This window comes from Mustelus asterias, chromosome 3, assembly GCF_964213995.1.
Source record: "Mustelus asterias chromosome 3, sMusAst1.hap1.1, whole genome shotgun sequence".
NCBI classification, from domain to species: Eukaryota; Metazoa; Chordata; class Chondrichthyes; order Carcharhiniformes; family Triakidae; genus Mustelus; species Mustelus asterias.
The window spans coordinates 69,945,392-69,972,344 of NC_135803.1; the positions used below are offsets into that span (position 1 = coordinate 69,945,392).

At 41.6% G+C, this 26,953-nt stretch overlaps 1 protein-coding gene across 4 annotated transcripts in view; it reads left to right on the plus strand.

The window, feature by feature from the left end:
* dgkd (diacylglycerol kinase delta) overlaps positions 1–26,953 on the plus strand; it is a 138,829-nt gene that overhangs the window by 35,967 nt on the left and 75,909 nt on the right. For all 4 annotated transcript variants that reach the window (XM_078209113.1, XM_078209114.1, XM_078209115.1 and 1 more), the window contains exon 3: positions 2,842–2,922. In XM_078209113.1, coding sequence (XP_078065239.1) covers positions 2,842–2,922 — 81 coding nt within the window. The remainder of the gene's footprint in view (positions 1–2,841; positions 2,923–26,953) is intronic.

Consider the following 26,953-nt stretch of genomic DNA (forward strand, 5'->3'; position numbering starts at 1 on the left):
CTGGACATATCTTCCAACAGCACTGTGGGTGTACCTACATCGGAAGGCTGGAGGGGTTCAATAAGGCAGCTCACCACCACCTTCTCAGTGGCAATGAAGGATTGGCAACATATACTGGCCCTGCCAGCCTACTCACATTCCATGAAAAAATTTTTTTAAAGATGTTATCACCCAATGTTTTGACAGACCTGTGTCACAGACTTGTGACACAACATCCTGGAATTCTCATCCAAACAGAACGGCCTTGATTCTGAGATTGCGTCTTTAATATGGGTGTGCTCAAGAATTTGTGACAGCTGTTTTGGGCTTGTTTATTTAACCAGTGCTCATGTCATGTACAGGTCTTGGTTAAATATGTCATGTGGCCAAATCAGGTCTCGCCAAATTTCATGAATTCAGATGAGGCTCCACCTAATGGTTAATCTCACCAGTAAAAACATGTCTCCAGACAACCTGCTGTTGTTTTTGGTGCATTATCAACTTTTTTTGGTCTTGGGAGAATGTTGATGGCCATTTTATGATAATCATTCAAGATTATTTGGGTCCCCAATGCTGCTTTTTGCACTATCATTGAATTTGCGGTCGAAAATTGGTGGACAATAAATAACTAACTGGAGGAAGAGGCTCCATAAATATCCCATCCTCAGTACACCAGACAAGGCTGAAGCATTTGCAACCATCTTCAGCCAGAAGTGCCAAGTGGATGTTCCATTTCTGCCTCCTCCTGAGGTCCCCAGCATCACAGATGCCAGTAAAAATTGCACTTTAAACCTGATTGAAATCTATTAATAAAGTATCCTGCCCAGCAGGATACCCACCACTGTAACTGAACTCATACATGGAAGATTGGGAACGTATTTCACAGACATGGAAGATCTACACCTCCCCCCTATGCTTTTCACTAATTGTGTTTTATTGGTGGTGGACATTAACTGGTAATTCCTTTGAATCACTATCAGTCGAAACACACTGAAACTGTGGTTGTTGTGTTCAGAGGTATATGCAATGTGTAACTCTGAAAATAAATATAAAAATGGGTAAAAGATTGACTCCAGTTCAGTCGTTGCCAATTGACTTTCTGGAGAAGAACACTGTGTATTTGCCCTGTTCATCAATTTCTCTTATGGCTTGTTCCTTCCGTTTATCACACCTCCTGGCTTATGAATGCATTCCATATTTTTTCTGATAGTCTCTCCTCCCCTGCTGAAACACAGATTGGATGCTGCCAACCAGTTCCTTAGCCATTTTTCAGATGTGAGCCTAGAATGTTAGCAGCCTGTCCACTATGAAGAAGGGGATTGGGGGAATGGAATCATGGCCAAACTGAATCTTGTTCTCATTTGATATCTACATATTGTACTTTCCAACAGGGACCACTGAGTAGTGATTTGAAGCAGGATGTAGAGCTGAAGGATGCTCAGGATAACTGGAATGTCCCACTCTGGACCCAGATGACATAAGCTAACCCAGCACAAGCTGGGGATCAAACCTGGTGTCTTGCTCAGTTATATAGCTCAGTTAACTCTGGGCACTGAGCCAGTTAAGGAGTTCTAATTTGCATAAACCTTATTTTAACACAGAGGATCACTTGTGTTGGGGATGGAGTTGTTGAGGAGATGAAAATTTGTTCTATTTTATCTGTCGTGGCCACACTTCTTGAGATTCTTCTGTTTTGTCCTCTTATGTTCTGCTTCAATTGTCCTCTCCTTGGCCCATTTGGTTGACATTTTGCCTTGGCACTACTTTGGAGTTCACCAGTAAGTGTGCATCATAATCTGATTTTATAAAAATGTGTTGCAAATAGATGGCTTGCCTGAAGGGCTAGAGCAGCTGACAACATTATGGGGATTATGGCTTCAAAGTAAATGAGCTCACTATATTGGCATTGTGCTTTTGTCACTCCCCAACCAAATATGGTGCAGTGTGCAGTATTTTTAAAATCTCTAACATAGAACTATTTATAGCACTTACCAACACATTCTTATTGATATTTTGAGTGCATTAAAATAATTCAACTTTTCAGAATCCCTTTTAACATATCTGCTCTGAACCACTGGTGTTGAATCTGTTGTTCACACTGTTAAAATCTGCAGTCATGAGAAATGCTTAAAGCTGACATTTACTGGAAAATTCCCTTCTGACTGTTTAGTGCCATCTACAAATTCACACGGTATAAATTTAGCTTTCCAGCTCCCAGGGCCAAAGGCCCCAGTCACTTGGCAGCTATCTAAAAACAAACAAGAATGTAGTGTACTCAAGCAGGAAGCGCTTGAGAGGAAGAGTGCTCCAGCTCAAACCCTCTGATTCTCATACCCAGCCTGGAGAGATGTAGGATAGCCCTCTTATTATGATATCTGGTACAGGGGACAATCCTTATTTATCATGATAACCCTTTCATTATATTCAGCACAGCAGAATTCTCCTTCCTCCCAGTGAGACTATCTACAAGGTGGTGTAGCATTTATTCCTTTCCCCTTGGACCTCACCATGAGGCCACAACCCCACCCACTACACCGTTATAATATGGATATTGGGTTATACCTTTCCATTGGTCATGTTTATGGGATAATACTGCCCCACTATGACATTTAGAGGATTGTGGTCCTACCCTGTTTCCCCCCACAATTGATCTCCCCATAAGATAAATGTGGAGTTGTACCCCTCCATTAATCTCTCAGTCGTATAACTGTTGGGTAATAACTCCCATTTATCTCTCAGCTGGAAGTGTGGGCTCATCCTACCTCATTATAATGGGGTTTGGGGCCAATATTACCACTTTGATCACTCTCACATGCTATGGTGCACTTTCAATGACAGACTTGTATTGTTTTTTTCTTATAGTCCATCATATTTGATGAAGTGGATTTAACAGATGCCAGTGTCGCAGAATCCAGCACGAAAAATGTTAACAACAGTTTTACAGTGAGTAGCTCTGACATGAGTCGTATTTAACAGGAATTTGATTGCACCCAATAATGTTACTGACAATGGATTGCATATTAATAATGAGCACAGGTAGCATTGATGTTTGATTATTTATCAGACAGTTCATTAAATAGTGACACAAATGGCAGCAGTTGTAATTTGTTTTAAATGTATTAATTGCATTGGCTGAATAAGTTCCATGCTGAAAAGGGATCTTGAACTTATGTAGTACCTATTAGTTCTACAAATAGATAAGTAGATAACTTATCAGATAATCTATTTTAATGATGTTCGTTCAGACACAAAATGTTGGCAATAACTCCCACAACTCCCGGCACGGTAGCACAGTGGTTAGCACTGCTGCTTCACAGCTCCAGGGACCTGGGTTCGATTCCCGGCTTGGGTCACTGTCTGTGTGGAGTTTGCACATTCTCCTCGTGTCTGCGTGGGTTTCCTCCAGGTGCTCCGGTTTCCTCCCACAGTCCAAAGATGTGCGGGTTAGGTTGATTGGCCATGCTAAAAAATTGCCCCTTAGTGTCCTGAGATGTGTAGGTTAGAGGGATTAGCAGGTAAATGTGTAGGGATATGGGGGTAGGGCCTGGGTGGGATTGTGGTCGGTGCAGCCTCGATGGGCCGAATGGCCTGTTTCTGCACTGTAGGGTTTCTATGATTTCTATGAAGAACTGCTGCTGATTTGGCTTAAGTTCTTCAGCTAGAAATTTACTTCAAATTCTGGATTAATTCTCTTTCCTGTCAAAGAGGTTGGATTTAATAAACTAGGATGTAGGGCAGGGAGATTACAAAGTTTGGCTGTAGTGAGTTGGAATTAGTGTAGAAAGGTTATTGAGTTTGGCTGTAGTGAGTTGGGATTTAGGGTAGAAGGGTTATTGAGTTTGGGTGTAGTGAGTTGGGATTTAGGGTAAAGGAGTTATTGAGTTTGGGTGTAGTGAGTTGGGATATAGGGTAGATGGGTTCCTGAGTTTGGTTGTGGTGAGTTGGAATGTTGACGGGTTGTAGAGGTTGGTGTAGTGAGCTGAGATGTCGGGGTAGAGGGGTTACAGATGTTGGGTGTAGTAAGCTGGGGTGAAGCGTAGAGGGTTACGGAGGTTGGTGTAGTGAGCTGAGATTTAGGATAGAGGGATTACAGAGTTTGGATGAAGTGAGTTGGGATGTAGGGTTGAGGAGTTAGAGGTTGGGTGTAGTGAGTTGGGATGTAGACAGGTTACAGAGGTTGGTGTCGTGAGCTGAGATGTAGGGTAGAGGGATTACAGATGTTGGGTGTAGTGAGCTGGGATGAAGGGTAGAGGGTTACAGGTGTTGGGCGTAGTGAGCTGGGATTTAGGGTAGAGGGTTACAGAGTTTGGGTGAAGTGAGTTGGGATGTAGGGTAGATTGGTTACAGAGGTTGGTGTAGTGAGCTGGGAATCAGAGTAGCGGGGTTACAAAATTACATTGGGAGAAAGGGATCCTGGAGGAATTTGGGGATTTTGAATTCAATTACTTGAAACCAGTAAACTAACCAGATACTATAAAAGATTTGCTTATTTGAAAAGTGGAAATTCTGAACCAATTGGAATTTGTTATGGTTGAGTGCTTGATAAAAGAGGATATTTGAGAAGCTGAGTCTGCAAGTAACAAAACCTTTCATCAGGATTTTAGTAAGATTAAAGTGGATAAATGCAAGCAGAAATTGACAATTTTGGAGATAGAATGTTGGTTTGAAGCTCAGCTTGTGTTCAAGTAGATTTGGCATTGTAAGTCACCCTCCTCAAACAGATAAAGATGGAAATGCAAAAGTGCAGATGTTTAACAGGAAACAAATAACATGGCTTCAGTCTTCCTGGTGCCAATATCAGAAATATCTGATCAGATTTAAGTACAAGAAATACTAAAGACTGGTTTCTTTTTCCTGTTGTTGCTAAATGCTTCTGTTGTTAGACAATGTCCTGGACTTCATTTTGGATGGAATGATAATGCAGCAACAGGAAGGACAAACTGTTCCTCAGCATTTCTTATACCTGGATCTAACCAGAATTTCCACTCCGATTTTAATTCTTAGGAAGAATTGGGCGGCACGGTAGCACAGTGGTTAGCACTGCTGCTTCACAGCTCCAGGGACCTGGGTTTGAATCCTGGCTCGGGTCGCTGTCTGTGTGGAGTTTGCACATTCTCCCTGTGTCTGCGTGGGTTTCCTCCGGGTGCTCCGGTTTCCTCCCACAGTCCAAAGATGTGCGGGCTATGTTGATTGGCCATTCTAAATTGCCCCTTAGTGTCCCGGGATGCATAGGTTAGAGGGGTTAGTGGGTAAATATGTAGGGATATGTGGATAGGGATATGTGGATAGGGCCTGGGTGGGATTGTGGTTGGTGCAGACTCGATGGGCCAAATGGCCTCTTTCTGCACTGTAGGATTCTATGATTCTAAGTCTCCCGACTCCGACTGTATTTTCCAGGAAACTCAACTTTACTTGGGATTTCATAACAGATGTAGTGGAATGATTTGAATCATAGAATCATAGAATCCTACAGTGCAGAAAGAGGCCATTCGGCCCATCGAGTCTGCACCAACCACAATCCCACCCAGGCCCTATCCCTATATCCCTACATATTTACCCACTAATCCCTCTAACCTATGCATCCCGGGACACTAAGGGGCAATTTAGAATGACCAATCAACCTAGCCCGCACATCTTTGGACTGTGGGAGGAAACCGGAGCACCCGGAGGAAACCCACGCAGACACAGGGAGAATGTGCAAACTCCACACAGACAGTGACCCGAGCCGAGATTCGAACCCAGGTCCCTGGAGCTGTGAAGCAGCAGTGCTAACCACTGTGCTACCGTGCCATTTGCTGTTCAAAAATTTCCTGGTTTCCATCTTTTCCAACATGGTCTTTCATTAGTCAAGTGTCAGAAAGTCTGTGCCTTTTGATGTTGTTTCCATTCAAATGTGACAGCCTGTATAGACTGGTCCACTGTTAATTGTATATTAAATGTGCTTAATTGAGTGCTGGTGATGGGCATTAACTGCATTTTCATTTGAGCATATATAAAGAGGTACTTATTGAAACTGTAGCATGGTGGAAGTAGGCGGTGTAATCTTGCAACATTTAACTCTGTAAATAAGTGTAGAAGATTGACTCCAGTACAACCTTACACCAGATAAAAGATAAAATTAACAATCCCCTGTGAGCAATCCTTAATCACACTATTTTGGTGGTTCTTATCGAACAGCCTAAATTTTGGGAACTTGTGGAATTACTTGATATAAAACAGAAGTAAGGCAAGAAATGAAAAGCTGGTAATTTGATTACACACACAGGGCAGTATTCAATTGATTCCCATCCTGCAAGCAAATTGGCTTACATATATCAATCTAACTAGAGGGCATAGGTTTAAGGTGAGAGGGGAGAGATACAAAAGTGTCCAGAGGGGCAGTTTTTTCACACACAGGGTATTGAGTGTCTGGAACAAGCTGCCAGAGGTAGTAGTAGAGGCAGGTACAATTTTATCTTTTAAAAAGATAAAGACAGTTTAGACAATTACATGGGTACGATGGGTATAGAGGGATATGGGCCAAATGCGGGCAATTGGGATGAGCTTAGAGGTTTAAAAAAAAGGGCGGCATGGACAAGTTGGGCCAAAGGGCCTGTTTCCATGCTGTAAACCTCTATGACCTCTAAACAACTGGGGTGAATGCATCTGTGTCCCAATCTTTGCTTAGATTAGTGACATGGTGCAGAGGTGAACGCTGGCAGTATTGTCCAAATAATCAAGCTGCTATAACATTGAAATGGGAGTCAGGCTGTTGCCCAAGCCATTCTACTCCATGGGCTTGAATAACTTGAGCATTTTAAAGCACACTTTTACCCTTTAGAACAAATTCATCCAGCTCACGCTCCTCCTCCTCCACAAACAGCTCTTTGCTGACTAGATCGACACAGCTTTCAGTTAATGTCAGACATTGAAAGAAGTATCCAGTGAATAGCACAAATGATACCAACTGCCACACGCCTTGTTTTATTACCTGGGACATCCAGACTTCTTCTAATCACAGAGAGAAGTTTCATGAGTTTCTATCACAGGAGAACACAGGCTGTCCCTGTTGAGGGGTTCAGGGTATTTGCGGTCTACACTAATGCAGAAATCACCAGTCCAGCTGGAACAGAATCGAAGATAAACACATTGAACAATGAAAAACTGCATGGCTTGGGTTTCTCCAGGCATCTCCTTTGCTGTTACTTGCTGTCAACAATTATCCAACAAGGTTTGAAGTCTAAGTGCAGTGGGTTCCTTTGCACTGTTGGAAGGCAGCCACTTGGAATTGCTTAGGTGCTTTCATTGAACATTATGGCCTGCTTCAAAGTGGCTTTTATGTTTCTGACCAAAGCCTTTTCACTTTCCTTAGTTGGCTTTATTGTCTGAAACTTTCAAATACTTGATGCACATTTATTTTCTCTAAGTCCCTCTTAACCTGCCTTCTGACATGACAGAGCATTCAGTTGTACAAGTCTTCACCGTGTTGAAAGGCACTCACTGCTGTCTCCTCGCCAAGTCACATGCTTAATGTCATTGTGGGACCACCAACACAACAGTTCAAGAGACAGCCCTCCCATCACCTTTTCAGGACAGGCAATATATGTGTCTTGCTGAGATGGCTCCTCTTCATTCCAATGTGCTTGAGATCTTCTCTATATATCTCTTGCGATTTTCTTCCTTACTCCCCTGCGATTGCTGTTCACTATTCTCTCTCATAGAGATTGTTGCTGTTGCCAGTGCTAGAAATCAGCACGCATCAATCCCCAGCTAAAATTAGACCAAGAGGAACAAAGAGGATGATTTAAGAGTCAGGATAACATAAGCCTTGGTACTGTAGTGAAAAGACTCATTTGTCTTTTGTACTGCGCAGTGTTCATAAAGCCTTTCACTCCCTGTCAGCACTTGAATTGCTCTGCTTTCTTTCTTTTTCGGAGACACAGACAAGCTGGCTACAGGCACACATAGTATGATACAGAGACTGAGTCAGTGGAATGGGAAATAAAACAGTGAAGATGAATCTTCACCTGACATCATTCCTGCCTCTATATTTGCCATGGTAATGATATCTCTCACTCTCACAGCTACCTATTATATACCCTGTCAGCTGAATCCATTGTGTAGCAAAAATTGCCATGACAAAATCAGACCTATTTAGGGCAGCAGGAAAAGAAGCAGGAGCAATTCTGACTTGGGGAAATTAAGGAGCTAAGAACCGACCAAACTGTCTGGGAAAGGAGTTTTGCTTTTTTTCCCCTCCTCTCTCCAGTCTCTGCCTGACACACTTTGTTCTACTCTCACTGATGAACTGCTCCATGTCTAAGTGGATCTTCCACACCATATTTGCTGCTTTCCTTGACTCTTGTCTCTCCTGGTCATGTCTACACGTTCCCATCCCAAGTGCTGTGGCACTCATAACTGGCTCTCTCGAAGCAATTGCCTCAGAAACCTTATTCCCCTATCCCATTGCTTATCCTGCGTCATATACTCACCATTGCTTCCTATTCGGTTGTCCACCTTCTACATGCCCACTATCTCCAGTCGGTCTTTTCTTAGCCCTCTGATATCCCACTTCTTTGTGCCTTCTCACTTGTTCCAGTGAGTTCTCTAGTTCTCCATTTGCTCACATCCATTTGCAAAATGTCTTTTCACTACCAAAAAGGTTTTACTCCTCTGTGATTTCATTCTGGAAGAGCACATTGTCAGTCTGACGGTTGCATAGCTTACTGACAATGTGGAGATGCCGGCGTTGGACTGGGGTAAGCACAGTAAGAAGTCTCACAACACCAGGTTTGGACTTTAACCTGGTGTTGTGAGACTTCTTACTAGCTTACTGACAGCAGGTCTTTCCTTAACAGTGAGGCAGCCCTACCAGTCTAGATTTATTACTCTGCCACTGCGATACACAGTAAGAGTTTTAACAACACCAGGTTAAAGTCCAACAGGTTTATTTGGGAGCAAATGCCGCCATCTGCTACCAAATAAACCTGTTGGACTTTAACCTGGTGTTGTTAAAACTCTTACTGTGTTTACCCCAGTCCAATGCCGGCATCTCCACATCACTGCGATACACTGCAGTGGTACTGTCATCTTGCCCTATCCCTCAAATTCCCTACTGTTCCATCACTTTCTCCAGTGTTGTCCTCAGTCTTTTTTTGATTTAGATAAATGACTACGCATCCATGGCAATTCAGAAGAGATAGCATTTATTCTCTTCATTGAAATTCTACCATTTCCCTGACTTAGTAACAGACAGGCTGAAACAAAAAGTAACATTTGTTAATGGTGGAAGGAATTTTAGGGCAATGCGATATGATGTCCATATGTGCGCAAGCTGATTGTGTTCTTGCAGATGAGGCAGCACATTGACATTCAAAGCCAAAAAACTTCATTTTGTCTATCGTGTGCTGTACCTGGCCTTGGTGTGTTCAATGGGGCAGCATTATGGAACCTTTACTCTGTGTCTAACCCAGACTGTACCTTTAATTCAGGATGGTTGCTGTAGTGTTGTGGCATAATAGGCTGCTCATTCACCCCTAAAATTCAACAAAATTTTGAGCTCCTGACCTTATTTATATGATTGGTTAGGTTTCAAGTATAGGTGAAAACCCAGGTCAAGCTTGTCCAGCTTCTCAATGTAGCTGTAAAAAAAAAGGGGGTATTGTGTTGAGCTGGGGACAAAAATGAAAGTTTATGACAATGCAACAATTTTTTTAATCCAAGTAGCAAACTAGCCCAGCCATGCTGTTAAGGGTTAAGCTTCAATGTTCCAGGACTAGGATTTCCTGCTGTTTATGTTCCAACCTACTGGACATAAACTCACTTCCTCATGTCATCCTGTTGGTGTTGACCGGGATGTAGTTTGAGACAAGAGGCCATCAGCTCAGACAGAAACTGTTCGACTTGAAGAGGACAGGTGGAGAGGAATTATTCCTTTGCAAGGTTGCTAAACACAGTATGTAGATGCAGCAGTTTCTAATGGATCATCTATTAAACTGCCACAGAAACCACTCGAAAGGGCAGGTGCATGATTAAACATAGAAATCCAAAAGCTCCTGGCTCATTCATTCATGAAAATGGCATCTTGTTGCCTGGCTTCCCATTCAAAGCGTTCAGTGGCATGACATTATATTTGTATTGTAGATATGAAATTAAATTGCCACAAAGTTGTGACTTATCCATTTCAGTTTTTTTTTACTTTTTCTTTGTCTCTTTTTTACTCTTTACCATTTTTCCCTCTGTTTCTCATTTTGTGTCTCATTTGACATTGAATTCATCCATTCTAACTTGGACTTCCTAGTACAGACCTTGTGTCTATTGCACTATCCTTGAATCTGATTGCTTTAGGGGGCAAGCAGTTGTGCCCTACTCACGCGGATCTCAGATGCCCTATAAAGGTCACCATGCAGTTTCCATCTCTCACTTCCAGCAACTCATCATCGGCATTAAATAGACAAGGTCAAATCTAACAGTGTGTGTCACAGAAATCCTTGGGCCACAATCTCATAATACAGACAAGGAATTGTACACTAAAGTATACAAAACAAAGAATGAAAAAGTGGCAGTGCACCTGAGGACACTTGTCAAGCTGACCACTTCTGTTAGCATTCTACAGTGAAGTTAAAATGTTTACGAGAGTGACAAATTTGGAGATTAATTGATGTTTAAATTGAGCGTTTCTGGTTCCTAATGTCATATTATCCTTTGAGTCACACATTTACTTTGCTTATCTTGCTATTCCTATTCTGACAGGGTTGTGGAACCAGTAGTTCTTAGATTGCTATCCTTAAGGTTCTGATCTTCTGTTAGTCTCCTAAATTCCTTAAATGTCTATTGCAGAATCTCAATAATAGGCAAATCAGCCTTTTGCCTTGCGGAGTTAGTAATGAAGAACAATCAATTTAAAATTATAACTAAGCGGTTGACGATATGAGGAGAGTGGAGATTTCTTGCAGCGTGTTGCTGAACCATAGGCCAATACATTATTTATAGGAGAACCATATAAACATTTGACCCAGAAGGTAACAAGCTGCGGGGAGAAAACAGAGCAGAGGGATTAGTTTTGGATTGATGTAGCAAAGAGCCAGCACAGACGATGGTGAGCTGAATGGTACATTTATAAACTTAGATGGATCACTTGTGCCCAATCCTGTTCATCAACTCTGTTATAACTTTTTGTCATCCCTCCGAGGTCAGGAAGTCTCCAATATGATATGGTGTCCATACACAGACACAAACTTATGAATTAGGAGTAAGCCATTCAGCCCTTTAAGCCTGCTACATCATTGAATAAGGGCAGGGTTGGTCTGATTGTAACCACTGGATAAAAGCAAATTACTACAGATGCTGGAATCTAAAACCAAAAGAGAAAATGCTGGAAAATCTCAGCAGGTCTGGCAGTATCTGTAAGGAGAGAAAAGAGCAGATGTTTCGAGTCCAGATGACCCTTTGTCAATGGGTCATCTGGACTCAAAACATCAGCTCTTTTCTCTCCTTACTGATTGTAACCACCCCTTACTTCCAATAACCTTTCACTCATTTCCTTGTTTATCAAGCTTCTGCTACTTTTTGATGAAGGGAGTTCCAAAGACACTCTACCCGCTGAGGGAAAAAGAATTCTCTTCATCTCAGTCTTAAATGGGCGACCCTTTAATTTTAAACAATGACCCCTAGTTCTAGATTCTCTCACAAGAGGAAACATCATCTCCAAATCCATCCTGTTATGACCTCTCAGCATCTTAAAGGTTTCAATCAGGCTGCCTCTTACTCTTCCAAGCTACAGTGGATACAGGTCTGGCCTGTGCAAACTTTCATATAATTAGACAACCGCATCTATTCCTGGTATTAATCTAGCAAACATTCTCTGAACTGCTTCTAATTCATTTACATCCTTCCTTAAATAAGAAGACCAGTACTGTACTCAATACTTCAGATGTGGTTTTACCAGTGCCCGTTACAACAGAAACATAACCTCTCTACTTTCATATTCAATTCCCCTTACAGTAAAAATCACATTCTATTAGCCCTCCTAATTACTTGCTGTATTTGTACGAACCTCACGCAATTCATGCAGTAAGGACACCTAAATTCCACTGAATCTCAAGATCTTGCAATCTCTCACAATTAAGATAATATGTTTTTTTTATTCTTCCTTTCACATTTTCTCAGTTTATACTCCATTTGCCAGGTCATTGCCCACCCACCTAAACTATCTTTATCCCTTTGCAACCTCCCTATGCCCTTTTCATAACTTAATTTCCTAACTTAATTTGTATCATCAGCAAATTTAGCAACCATACCTTCATCCCTTCATCCAAATCATTTAAATAAATTGTCAAAAGCTGATGCCCCAACACTGGTCACTCTACTCATCCTGCCAATCCAAAAAAGACCCATTTATGTCAATTTTTGTTTCCTGTTTAGCCAGACAATCTTCATCATGAGCTTTTATTTATCGCAATAACTGTTGATGTTGCACCTTATCAAATGCCTTCTGAAATCTAAGTACAGTACAGCCACCAGTTCCCCTTTATCCACAGCATGTGACTTCTTCAAGAAACTCCAATAAATTCGATAAACATTTTTTCCCTTTCACAAAACTATGTGGACTCTGCATAATTGCCTTGAATTTTTCTGAGTGCCCTGCTGTAATATCTTTAAGAAGAGCTTCTATCATTTTCAGTTTATGAGTACAGGCATGGAGTGTAAAAGCAAGGAAATTATGCTTTTCATTTCTGTAGAGGTACCTCTACAAATCATTGGTCAGACTACATTTGGAGTATCGTGTTCCATTCTGGCACCTTATTTAAGGAAAGATGTTGAAGCCCTAGAGATAGTGCAAAGAAGATTTACTAGAATGGTACTAGGAATGAGGAATTTTAAATACAAGGAAAGATTCAAGAAATTGGGCTTACGAAGAGAAGGTTAAGAGGTGACCTTATTGAGTTGTTCAAAATTCTGAACAATTTTGACAAGGTAAAGAAAGATATTCTGTTTCCACTTGTTGATAAGTCTAACTAGAAGTCACAATTTCAAGATGGTCGGCAAGAGAGCTAGGAGTGAGATGAGAGAGCTATTAAGATTTGGAACACACTGCTGAGGAGAGTAGTGGAGGCGGATTCCATGGAAGGTTTCAAAAAAGAGCTGGAAACATATTTGAAAGTGATTAATTTAAAGGGTTACGGAGATCGGGCTGGAGAATGGGACTAGTTGGAGGGGGGAAGCGGGTAGCTATTTCAGGAGCCGGTGCAAACACGGTGGGCCGAATGGCCTCTTTCTGTGCTGTAAGATTCTATGATTTTCCTTTGACAGAATTAACTGGCCTGCAGTTTCTTGCTTTCTGTCTCCCTCCCTTTTTGAATAAAGGGGTTACATTCACTATTTTCCAATCTAATGGAACCTTCCCTGGGAATTTTAGAAAATTAAAACCAACGCATCAACTAACCACTTCCTATAAGACATCATGACGAAGTCTATCAGGATTTGTTAGCCCGTAGTTCCAACAATTTGCTAAGTTCCATTTTCCTGGTGACTGTAATTTTCCCGAGTTCCTCCCTCCCTTCCAGTTCCTGATTTACAGCTATTTCTGGGATGTTATTTATCCTGTGTAGTGAAGACCGTTGCAAAATACCTGTTCAATTAATTTGCCAACTCCTTCATTTCCATTATTAATTCCGTAGACACTGTCTGTAGGGCCAATGCTCACTTTGTTAAAGGCAAGGTAAAGGTTCGCTTTGTTAACTCATTTCTTATTTAAATATCTATAGAAACTCTTACTATCTGTCTTTCTATTTCTAGCTACCTTTCTCTCATACTTTGATCTTTCCCTCCTTATTAATCTTTTGATCTTTCTTTGCTGTTCTTTGTATTCTGTCTAGTCTTCTGAACTGCCACCCATCCTTGTACAATTATATGCCTTTTCTTTAAGTTTGATGCTATACTTTCTTAGTTAACCACCAATGGGGGGTCTGCCCTTTGATATTTTGCTTTCTAGTTGGAATGTATATATTCTGAGTATGCTGAAATATCTCTTTTAACATTTGCCACTGCATCTCTGTGGAACTATCCCTTAACCTCATTTGCCAGATCACTTTAGCTAGTTCTGCTTTCATACCCTCATAATTGCCCTGTTTAAGTTTAAAATACTAATCTTGGATCTACTGTTCTCTTCCTCAAACAGAATGTAAAATTCAATCACATTATGATCGCTGCTACTTAGAGGTGGCAGCACTATGAGATCATTAATTAACCCTGTCTTGTTGCACAGTAAGAAGTCTCACAACACCAGGTTAAAGTCCAACAGGTTTATTTGGTAGCAAATACCATAAGCTTTCAGAGCGCTGCTCCTTCGTCAGATGGAGTGGAAATGTGCTCTCAAACAGTGCACAGAGACACAGAAATCAAGTTACAGAATACTAATTAGAATGCGAATCCCTACAGCCAGCCAGGTCTTAAATGTACAGACAATGTGGGTGGAGGGAGCATTAAACACAGGTTAAAGAGATGTGTATTGTCTCCAGACAGAACAGCTAGTGAGATTCTGCAAGTCCAGAGGGCAAGCTGTGGGGGTTACTGATAATGTTACATAAATCCAACATCCCGGTTTAGGCCGTCCTCATGTGTGCGGAACTTGGCTATCAGTTTCTGCTCAGCGACTCTGCGCTGTCATGTGTCGTGAAAGCCGCCTTGGAGAACACTTACCTGAAGATCCAAGGCTGGATGCCCGTGACTGCTGAAGTGCTCCCCCACAGGAAGAGAACAGTTTTGCCTGGTGATTGTCAAGCGGTGTTCATTCATCCGTTGTCGTAGCGTCTGCATGGTTTCCCCAATGTACCATGCCTCGGGACATCCTTTCCTGCAGCGTATCAGGTAGACAATGTTGGCTGAGTTGCAAGAGTAGGTACCGTGTACCTGGTAGATGGTGTTCTCACGTGAGATGATGGCATCTGTGTCGATGATCCGGCACGTCTTGCAGAGGTTGCTGTGGCAGGGTTGTGTGGTGTCGTGGTCACTGTTCTCCTGAAGGCTGGGTAGTTTGCTGCGGACAATGGTCTGTTTGAGGTTGCGTGGTTGTTTGAAGGCAAGAAGTGGGGGTGTGGGGATGGCCTTGGTGAGATGTTCGTCTTCATCAATGACATGTTGAAGGCTCCGGAGGAGATGCCGTATCTTCTCCGCTCCGGGGAAGTACTGGACGAGGAAGGGTACTCTGTCCACCGTGTCCCGTGTTTGTCTTCTGAGGAGGTTGGTGCGGTTTTTCGCTGTGGCGCGTCAGATGTTGATCGATGAGTCGAGCGCCATTGTTGCACAGTACCAGGTCCAGTACAACCTGTTCTCTGGTTGGCTCCAGAATGTGAGCCATAACAACAAGATGAAGTGGATTGGAATTTAAATGTTCCAAGAAACTATCCCTAAAACACTCCGAGCTGCTCATCTAGGCTACCTTTTCCCATCTGATTTATCTAGTCTATATGTAGATTGAATCACCCAAGATTATTGCTGTACCTTTCTGATAAGCTCCCATTGTTTCTTCCTTTATACTCTGTCCTACCATGTGGTTACTGTTTGGAGGCCTGTACAACATTCCTTTATCTTTATCATTTCTCATCCCTACTCTAACTCTACGTCTTGGTTTCCTGAACTTATGTCATCCCTCTCTATTGTATTAATACCACCATTAATTAACAGGGCCACATCTTTACCTTTTCCTAGTTTCCTGTCCTTCCTAAATGTCATGCATCCTTAAATATTCAGGCCCAAATCTGTGTCATCCTGTAGCCATGTCTCTGTGATGGCCATCAGATGGTACTTATTTATTTCTGTTTGCGCTCTCAGTTCATTTGTTTTATTACAATGCTGTGTGAATTCGGATACAGAACCTTTAATTTGTCCTTTTATTATTTCTGTAACCTCTAGCTTTCCCTGCTGATTGTACTCTTAGCTTTGTACTCTATCCCTTCCTGTCGCAGTCTGTTTATCATTTCCAATATTAATGCCTTTCTTTCTTATCTTGTCTTTACTCTTTGATTTACCACATCTTCCAAAATTTGATCCCTTGTCTTTACTGTTTAATTTAAAACCCTCTCTACTTCCCGAATTATGCGGCTCACTAAATCACCTGTATCAGTACCAAATGGTACAGATCTCACTTTCCCAACACTGGTGCCAGTGTTCTACGAATTGGAACCTATTTCTCCCACACCAGTTTTTGAACCACGCATTCATTTCTCTAATTTTATTGTTCCGAAGGTCTTTTGCCTCAGTAAGAGTTGCCAGGGCATGATTTTAATTCCAATTAATGTTTTCGTATTAGAGTTCTAAGACTTAGAATGGAAGTTGCCCTAGCGAAATGATGCAAAGCATCAGAGCCACTCCGTCAATTAATCCTTTGCCACTGACAGTCAAATGTATAATGTATATGATGGCGAATCAAGTTGAGTGTCTTTCTGTGAATTACGTTGCTATCGCGAAGTTGAGAAAGAAGAGGGGACAGATTGGGTCAATAGACCATTGGCCACATGCCTTGGTGGAAACTTAGAGGTAGCTCAGGCTATTCCTCGAACTCTGAATCCTTCAGCTTTTGGCAATGGACGGGTGATCATTTTTACCCTGTGTGATAAGTAGCTGGGGCTTAACTACTCTTAATTGAAAGCAAGTTGAAATTAGAGCAGTGTAATAGTTGGTGAGAAGAAAAAGAACCAATAGAACTAGAACTACAGTTTAAAAAAAATGGGATTTAAAAAATTTCATTTTATGGGATGTGGACGATGTGGCTAGCTAGGCCAACATTTATTGCCCATCCCGAGTTGCGCTTCAGTTGGATGAATCACTGGAGTCCCTGAGGTGTAGATACACCCACAATGCTGTTAGGGAGGGAATTCCAGAATTTTGACCCAGTGACTGAAGGAGTGGCAATATATTTCCAAGTCAGGATGGTGAGCGATTTGGAGGAGAACCTCCAAGTGTTCCCAGGTATCTGCTGCTTCTGTCCTTCTAGATGGTAGTGGTCATGGATTTGGAAGTTGCTGCTGAAGGAACCTTGATGAGCTCCTGTAGTGCATCTTGTAGATGGTACACATGGCTGCCATTGCTTGTTGGTGGTACAGGGATTGCATGTTTGTGGAAGGGGTAGCAATCAAGCAGGCTGCTTTACCTTGGATGGTGTCGAGATTCTTGAGTGTTGTTGGAGCTGTACTAATCCATGCAAGTGTAGAGTATTCCCTTACACTCCTAACTTGTGCCTTGTAAATGGTGGACAGGCTTAGAGGTGTCAGGAGGCGAGTTACTCACTACAGTACTCCTAGCCTTTGACCTGCTCTGGTAGCCACCAAGTTTATATGGCTGGTCCAGATCAGTTTCTGGTCAGTGGTAAACCCCAGGATGTTGAGTCAATAGTGGGGATTCAGCGATGGCAATACCATTGAAGGTTAAGGGGTGATGGTTAGATCCTCTCTTGTTGCAGATGGTTATTGCCTTGCTCTTGTGTGGCACAAATGTTACTTGCCACTTGTCAGTCCAAGCCTAGTATTGTCCGGCTCTTGCTGCATTTGGGCATGAACTGCTTCAGTGTCTGAGGAGTTGCGAATGGTGCTGAACATTGTGTGGTTATCTATGAGCAACCCCACTTCTGATCATACTATGGATAGGAAGTCATTGATAAAGCAGCTGAAGATGGCTGGGCCTAGGACACTACCCTGAGAAACTCCCGTGGTGATGTCCTGCAACTGAGATGATTGACCTCCAACCAGCACAACCATCTTCCAAGCCAGGTATGACTCCAACCAGCGGAGATTTTTCCCCCAATTCCCATTGACTCCAGTTTTGCTCGGGCTCCTTGATGCCATACTTTGTCAAATACTGCTTTGATGTCACCTCACCTCTGGCCTTCAGCTCTTTTGTCTATGTTTGTTCCAAGGCTGTAATGAGATCAGGAGCTGAGTGACCCTGGTGGAACCGAAACTGAGCATCCGTGAGCATGTTATTGCTGAGTAAGTGCTGCTTGGTAGTACTGCTGATGACCCCTTTCATCACTTTACTAATGATCGAAAGTAGACTGGTGGGGTGATAAGTCTTCAGGACTATTGCCAGAATATTGCCAAGGCTCATAGCTTTTGCAGTAACTTGTACGTTCAGCGGTTTCTTGATAGCTAGTGGAGTGAATCGAATTGGCTGAAGACTGACATCTGTCAGGAGGCCGAGATAGATCATCTACTTTGCTTCTCAGGCTGAAGGTTTATGGAAATGCTTCAGCATTATCTTTTGCATGTATGTGCTGGGCTGTTCCATCATTGCGCATGGGAATATTTGTGAAGCCTCCTCCTCCAGTGAGTTGGCTACCATTTACGGCCCAATGTGGCAGGTTCCATTTTCCTGCATCAGTATAGATTTGAACTGATTTGAAAATTACACACCAGTTCCAGCATTGACAGTGTTAAAGATTTAGAGCAGCGGCAGTTTGTCCTTGGGAGTCTGAATGGGTCAGTTCCGCTGCAGGGCATTCCCTGTGGGCTCTGATACTATTTTAGTGTGTTTGTCTCTGACAGGCCTTCCTCGTTTTTTTGTAGGGTGTGGTTTAAAGATAGTGAGGAATTTGAAATACCTCTGATCTTCCTGGTACTTCTGCTTGAAACACTGCAACTATATCCTTTCACCACAGGCTCGCCTCTCCCACAGCAGGACGTGTGCATTAGTCATACAACCAGGACTACAGTCAGTCAAAAAGGGTGTCGGAAGTATGAGTGTTCCTTAAGAGATGGAGAAACTTTTGCTGCCTCGCTGTTCAAGTTTTAGGATGTCTACAGTAGAGTTGCTGCTCTGTCTGAGGTATTAAATTGTGTTTGCCCTTCACATTTGTGTAAAGGGTTTCTTTATGTGGTGTGGGATTTTTGGAAGAAGTCCAGCAGCATAAGAGAGAGAAGGCCTGAGTGCTGAAATCTCTCAGATCGTGGAACGAACTGTGAATGCCAATCCATGATGGAGCACCCTGCAAGACGTCAGCCGTAAGTGAGACATTTCACTCTTTACTGCAAGACCCTTTTAGGCAGTCTGCTTCCTTTCACAATTTACTCTTATTTTGGACCTTGCATTGTGTAGTTCATGTACCAAAGAGACTTTTCAGTGACCTGAGGATCGATATTTAGAATGGGAGTTAGAGAAATCTTCTTTGAAATGTGGGTTTTGTAACCTGCCCCTAGAATTTGTTTTTGTTTCTGTTGAAACCTCACTGCATTTCCTGTACAAGGTCCTGGCTTGAGGTTTGATTGATTTTATAATATTGGGAGTTTGTATTGTGGATTGTTTTCTGTGTCATGGTGACCTATTAAAGTTCAGAGATTTATTTTCTTACCTAACACTGAATATTTTATATTTTGTGATTAAAAGCACCCAGAATTACAAAATGGTGTGCCATTGCTAAACCTTCAATTCTCCCCCACAACCTCCCACCTCACCCCAATGGTATGTGAGATTTCAGTAAAGCATCATCATGAGTTAAACATTTTATAACTGGAATTTTGGAAACAACAAAAAATATGATTCTAGGTACTGCTGTGCAAATTTGAGCTGTGCCTTAAGCGAACGGTAGTCATGATGTGGAGATGCCGGCGTTGGACTGGGGTAAACACAGTAAGAAGTTTAACAACACCAGGTTAAAGTCCAACAGGTTTATTTGGTAGCAAAAGCCACACATATATATAGGTATAGGTGTGGCTTTTGCTACCAAATAAACCTGTTGGACTTTAACCTGGTGTTGTTAAACTTCTTGCTGACTTAAGCGAACAACAGAGCTGTATAATACAAGCCTAAAATAGTAATGGTACAGGCCTGTATAATACTAGAGTAAATGGCTGATGAGTACGCATCTGTCACTGTAAATAAAAACTAGGGCATGGATCTGTCTGGGCATGGATCTGTCTGGGCATGGATCTGTCTGGGCATGGATCTGTCTGGGCATGGATCTGTCTGGGCATGGATCTGTGTATGTATAACGCTGGTTACAATGCTAATGGGTATAAGCGTGTCACTGTGTAACATTGAGTTAAGGTGCTGATAGGTACTGATCTGTCACTATATAAGTACAGAGCTAATGGGTATAGATATGTCACTATATAACATTGAAATACTTTGCTAATTGGTACAGGTCTGTCACTACATAACACTGGAATATGGCGCTGATAGATACTAGTCTGTCACTGCATAACACTGAGGTACAGTGCTGGTGGTTATAGGTCTGTCACTATATGGATACAGTGTTGCTGGGTACAGCCACTGTATAATAATGGGGTAAGATACAGATTGCAGGGCAGTCACTGTATAACACTTGAGTATAAAGTACTGGTGAGTACAATCTTAACACTATAAAACAGGTTAAATTAAAGGTGCTTTACATCAGAAAATTGACAAACTGTAATCGCACAGCATTCATACTACATTCAAAAACACAAATGACCTGATCTGTGACAATGAGGTCTGAAGTTATTTTTGTGGGTCCTCTGATTTGTTGTCAAAATATGGGTATAACCTGGCCTGCTAAATTCATTGCACTGGTTAAAATATCAGATCCGAGTGTCATGACGCAGAATAAGGCTGACAAGTAGATTTCCTGGACAATCCGCATTGCCAGGATGCCGTGATGCTTTAGTTCCAGCATGTCAGTGTCAGATGTACCTGCATGCATCCAGGAGCCAAGTTATGACAGAAATTGGAGCGAGCAGGCTAGCAGAGAAAAAAGAAATATAAAAACATTTTAAGAATCTCAAACAACATTAGATCTGCATTAGTATCCGGAGTTTCATGCAAATAAAATGTATATTAATATTTACAGTATCATTTGCTAAATAATGTATTATTGTCACACATTAAGCATGCATTGGTGCCCAGTGCACCCCACAACATAAAAGGAATGCTTTTACTCAAAAATATTGTAGAGTGTAAAATTCATATGAGTACTCACAACATTGCATATTAAATATATTTAAATGACTGCCCCTGCCACAGAACTGACAATCTTTGTGTCTCTAATCATGATGTGTTCATCTCGTATGATCATCTGATGTCTCTGCAGTCTTTGACACAATCAACCACAGCATACTCCTCTGAAACCTTTCCCATGTTGTCCAACTTGGTTGGATCACCCTCACTGAGCTATCTGATAAGTGCCAGAGCTTTTCCAGTAGTGGCTTCTCTTCCTTCCTGTGAACTATTTCCTCCAGCCGCCCAGTAATCATTGGCCCCTTCCTCTTCCTCTTCTGTCTGCTTCCCCTGGACGTGAGGTCACTTTCCACATGTACGCTTATGAAGCTCAGCATCTCTCTTGACCTTGCACTGCCCCTCTGCTGTCAGACTGCTTGTCCAATATGTAGTCTTGGATGAGCTACAGTTTGCTTAAGTTGAACAGTGGGAAGACTGAAAGCATCATCTTGGAACATTACCATGAACCTCAAAACTGCTTCACTGACTCTAACCCACTTCCCCCCAACCTCAGGCACCTCTGTCCTGAGCTGAGCTTCTGAACTCATATCTCCTTCATCACAAAGATTGCCTACTTCCATCTCTGCAACATTACCCACCTCTAGCCCTCCCTCAGAACATCTGCAATTGAAACTCTCATCCATGCCTGTATTACCTTGATACTTAATTATTCCATCATATCCCAAGTCTAATTATTCCATCATATCCCAAGTCTCTCATTCTTTTCTATCCACAGGCTTCAGTTCATCCAAAGCTCTGCTGTCCTTATCCTGTACTGCTCATCCATCGTCCATGTTATTGCTGATTCTACGTTAACTCCGAATCCTTCAATGTCCCAAACTTAGAATTATTATCTTTGTGTTCACATCTCTTCATGACCTATGCCCTTGCTATCTGTAACCTCCTCTAGTCCTGAAACCATCCCTGAATTCCGTATCTCAGAATCCCATCACCTTTCACCCCACCAATGGTGCCTGTGTCTTCAGCCATCTAGGCTGTATACTTTATAATTCCCCTCCCTAATTCCTGTGCCCCATCTCTTCCCAATTCTTCTTTAAAATCCTTTCGAAATCCATTTCCTGATGAAGCATCTTGGTGACTTCTGAAATCTATTTTACTGTCATGGTTTGACTAATTACTCCTCTGTGAAGTTATTTGAAATGTATTACCATATTAAGTTACAGATGCTATATAAATGAGTGTTGTTAGTGTTATTGTAGTGGTGCCCAGAGTGCATTCCACAACATGAATATTAGTACCCAAACTATTACACAATATTAAATGCATATTCAAAGAATCTCTCAACATGAACAGTAAACTGAAATTTCTATAGGTGCAGAGAGCATTTCTACACATGCATCAGCACCCGAAATTGCATTTTGATAACTAGAATATTGCACAATCTAAAACATATAGTACCTAGGATATTGAACACCTTAAAATCTGCATTGCAACCAAAGTCTTCCACAACATAAAATCCAGAGTATTCCATCATATTAAACATATATCAGGTTCCTGTTATCACACAATAAATGTGTTTTTTACTTAGTATTATACAACATTAAATAGATATTAGGACCCAGAGCATTGCACAGTATTAAATCCATACTCACACTTAGTAGGTTGCGCACCATTAAACATATATTACAATCCAGACTATCACAATGTTAAAACACATTGCAATCAAAAATATCACCTGATGTTGATCATATATTTATATGCAGAGTATCACATAATATTAAACATGGTTAATATTAATTACAAGAGTATCAAACAGTAGTAATCACTTGTTTAAATGTGGATTATTTTCCAGAATACCATACAATATTAAAGACAGCTCACTAAAAAAAACAAAAAACTTGTTCCTTACGTTATCTGAGAGCATCCTAAAACCAATAAAGTATTTTTGAAGCATAATGCAGGAAATGTAATGTTGAAAGCTTGGCCGTCAATTCGTGCACAGCAAAGTCCCACAAATAGCAATGTGAAACTTAACCAGAAATCTGTTTCCATAATTTTGGTTAATGGATAAATGTTAGCTAGGACAGCTGAACTCCACTGCTCTTGTTCAAAATACAGTCTTGTTATGGATTTTTATGTCCACCTTGGAGAGTGAATAGGACCTTAGTTTAACATCTCATTTGAAAGATCATAGCTTTAACAGGGCAGTACTTCCTCAGTAATGAATCTTATGAACTGGAGTGTCAACCCAAAGTTTATACACAAGTGTCTGAAATGTGACTTAGAATTATAACTTGTCAACTTTGAAGTGAGAGTGCAACCACTGAGCTGCAGGCAACATGATAATTTGAAACACTTTTGATATTTTTACTTTTAAAATCATTTTACGGCACTAAAATTTCAGTTACCATGAGAAAAAATTGTTCAAGGCATATTTTGAATGATTTGATTGGTTAATTTGCAAAATGTGATGGGCAGCTGTTTACATGGGTTTCCCAGAGGAATTAGCCAGCTCTATCATGTCCTGAAGGACATAATTGTAAGACTGGGCGTGCACAGTTAATGATAGACAAAGAACAGAACTAGCAACTCAAAACTGACACCTGTGAGGTACAATGGGCCAAGAGCAGAAACAAAGCTATACACCACCACAATTTGTAACCTCCTGGCCTGGCACATCTTGTACTGTATTTTTTTCCAATGAGGTTCAATAATGAATTTAGAAGTGAGGTGGAGATGCCGGCGTTGGACTGGGGTAGGCACAGTAAGAAGTCTCACAACACCAGGTTAAAATCCAACAGGTTTATTTGGAATCATGAGCTTTTGGAGCGCTGCCTCTTCATCAGGTGAGTGAGTCACCTGATGAAGGAGCAGCGCAAATGAACCTGTTGGACTTTAACCTGGTGTTGTAAGACTATTTACAATGAATTTAGAAGAGCATGCCAGGAGCAGCAATTTACCTGGAAATGAGATTCCTACCTGATGAAGCTACAGCATAGGACTGCATTCTTGAAAAACTGAAAGCAACATGCACTAGTCAGAGCTAAACAATTCCACAACCATCAGAGCAGTTCAAAGCTTTGCACCTGATTTGAGGAGGAGGGTCTATGAACAGTCCATTGATCAATGAAGCTAGCCTGTGAGCCAAAGATAAGGCAGAAGCATTTGTAGCCTCCATGAGCTAAAGGTGCCTTGGATGATCCTCTTGACCTTCTTCTGAGGTCTCCATCATCACAAATGCCAGTCTTCAGCCAACCTAGTTCACGTCTCAATAACCTGCTCAGCCTGGGTTTTTCCAGGGCATTTGAGTCCAGACCTCTTTATAGCCTTGGTCCAAACATGGACACAAGCTCAATTCTGGGATTGATCTGGGGGTAAATGCCCTTGACATCAGGATAGCATTTGACCAAGTCTGCTACCAAAGAGCCCTAGCAAAATTGAAATCAGTGGGAATCAGAAAGACATCACTTTAAGTGGCTAGATTCATAGCTGCTTGTTAAAGGTTAATCTCTGCAGCCCCAGGATCTCATTGAGCCTCAGGCGCAATTATTTTCAACTGATTCTTCTATGATCTTCCCTCTATCATGAGGTCAGACATAAACCTGTTGGCTAATGTTCACACAGTGCTCAGCTTCTTTGGCAATTCCTAAGATAATGAAGCAGCCCATGTTCACAAGCAGCAGGATGTGGGCATCATCCAAGCTTGTAATGGTAAGTGCCAGGCAATGTGTAGATTAGGCAATGACCATCTCTAACAAAAGACAGTCTGATCACTTCCCCTTGACATTCATTGATATTAACATTGCTGAGTGCCACAACATCGTTATCCCAAGGATCACCATTGACCAGAAACTGAACCAAACAGCCAGATAAATGCCATGCTACAAGACCAGATCAGAGCCTGGGTATTCTGAGATGCAAGGCTCACCTCCTAACTCCCCCAAAGACTTTCAACCATCTACAAGGTATAAGTCAGGAGTGTGATTATAAATTCTCCACTCATGCTAATGAGTGCAACTGCAAGAATGTTCAAGAAGCTCCTGACTATCCAGGACAAAGTAATGTGCATGATCAACATTACATTCGCTGGCTTAACTATCCAACCCCTCCACCACTGGCATATCGTGGCTTCAGTGTGTACTGTCTATTGGGTACACAGCCACAACCCGCCACAGCTTGTTCAGCTGCACTGCCCAAACCGAAAGGCCCACACTATCCTCACTTACTGGACATGTACCACTTCATTGTCACTTGTCCGAAGTCATGAAATTCTCTATCTTCAGTATTGTTGGAGTATCTTCACCATTTCCGTTTAAGAAAAGGGCCCAACACTACTTTCTCAACAACAGCTTGGTTTGTGCAATAAATGGCAGCATTGCCAGTGGTGTACATATCCCAAAATATGATTCACTAAATACTCCATTGGATGATGGGAGTTTCTTACTATCTAAGTGAGCCTTCTGTTCTCAAAACTGAATAATTGTACAGTTTTGACAAATTATTGTTAGTTCTGATGATGCTATCCAGGAACTTAAGAAGTTTGTCAGAGTCTTAAAAAAGTGAAGAAGAGGAAATATAGGTTTGATTAAATCATTTCAATTATTAATTGATTTTGTATTTCTAACAATTAGGTCACAATATACTAATGTAAGATCTATGTACAAGCACCTGAATAAAACACTGTCTCATTTGAGCTGTTGACAGTGGTTAGGCTGAGAACAGGAAGTGGAAATTATATCGTGCTGACAATCAGCCATGAAAATGTGAACTTTTTTAAAAATTATTCAATGTATTAAAGAGAGAACTGGAGAAGACATCTGAACTGGTGAGAGGTTAATAGTGCAAAGCAGGGAAGGGTGCTGCTGTATTTGTGCTGCTGCAGTGTATATAAGTGGATAAAAATGGGCACTTATTGCTAGTGATTAAATAGTGATGTAATGATAAATGTTGATCATGCTCTATGAAGTGCACGCTGCCAGTGATTGAATAGTTGTGTAGCAATGGCAGAGTCACGTATTGAGAATTATTTTCGTACTGAATCACAAGCTACTGTTTAATGTTTACCATTTTTAAACAATTCTGGTTATGGCAGATAGCAGTTACTCTGCCTTCTCTTGCTGATTGATTAAGGTAACAACCAACAGAGACAGCTACCCGCCTGATATTGCAAGGGGAGGTTAGCAACTGAATCATTTTTTAAACCATGTTATCTGCTGTGGTATTGCTCACAGATACTCCTGGGATCAAAGCAGTTCTATGACATTTCGTTAATTTGGCCTGTCATTTAATTTTCTGTTGAGAAGTCACCTGAATAGGTTCAGAGGCTAATTATTACTGTTTGAAATTTCTTTGTTGGATTGACACCTGTTTACTGCCGCTCCTTATGACCTCAGGTAATGAATGAATGCCAGCAGGAAATGACTAGCTTTCTTTCTATTTTGATATGTTTTCCTTAATATTATTCAGCTGTGACTTGTTCATGGTTTATACGAAACGTGACATCCTGTGTGCAACAAATAGAGGGAAGCTGGCTGGGCGAATAGTAGCCCTAGCCGATATTAACTCTCGGGCCTCATTTACATCCTACCAGCTAGCTGTCCACCCTAACAGGCAGAAAGAGGTGATCAGCAGCGATTGAGGATCTGTTGACCTGGAGGACAATCCAGTGACACTTAAGTAAGTTGGGGTTTTCTGACAGTGTCTCATGGGTGCCCCTCCGGTTCCTAAAATGTACATTTTAAACGGCCTCCTCTTCCTGCAGACCCGGGTTAATTGAGCAGGCATCCCGCTCATTTAGTGGTTAAAATGCAATTGGAGCCATTGGACTCCCGAAATGCATGATGTATAAGGCTCCCAATTTGGGAAGGTGCCTTGGTCAACCAAAAAATAGCAGCATAGATATTACAGGAAACCTATACACTCCATTTTAATTTCTGCTGTCCTCCCCAAATGGAAAGAATTACATTGCCCCCTCCCCCCCGGCAACTATTTTCAAAGCTTTCGAATAAATACTGGTGATGTTGCTCACGTTGGACCAGATATATTGTTTGCATCATGCTTATGCCTGTAG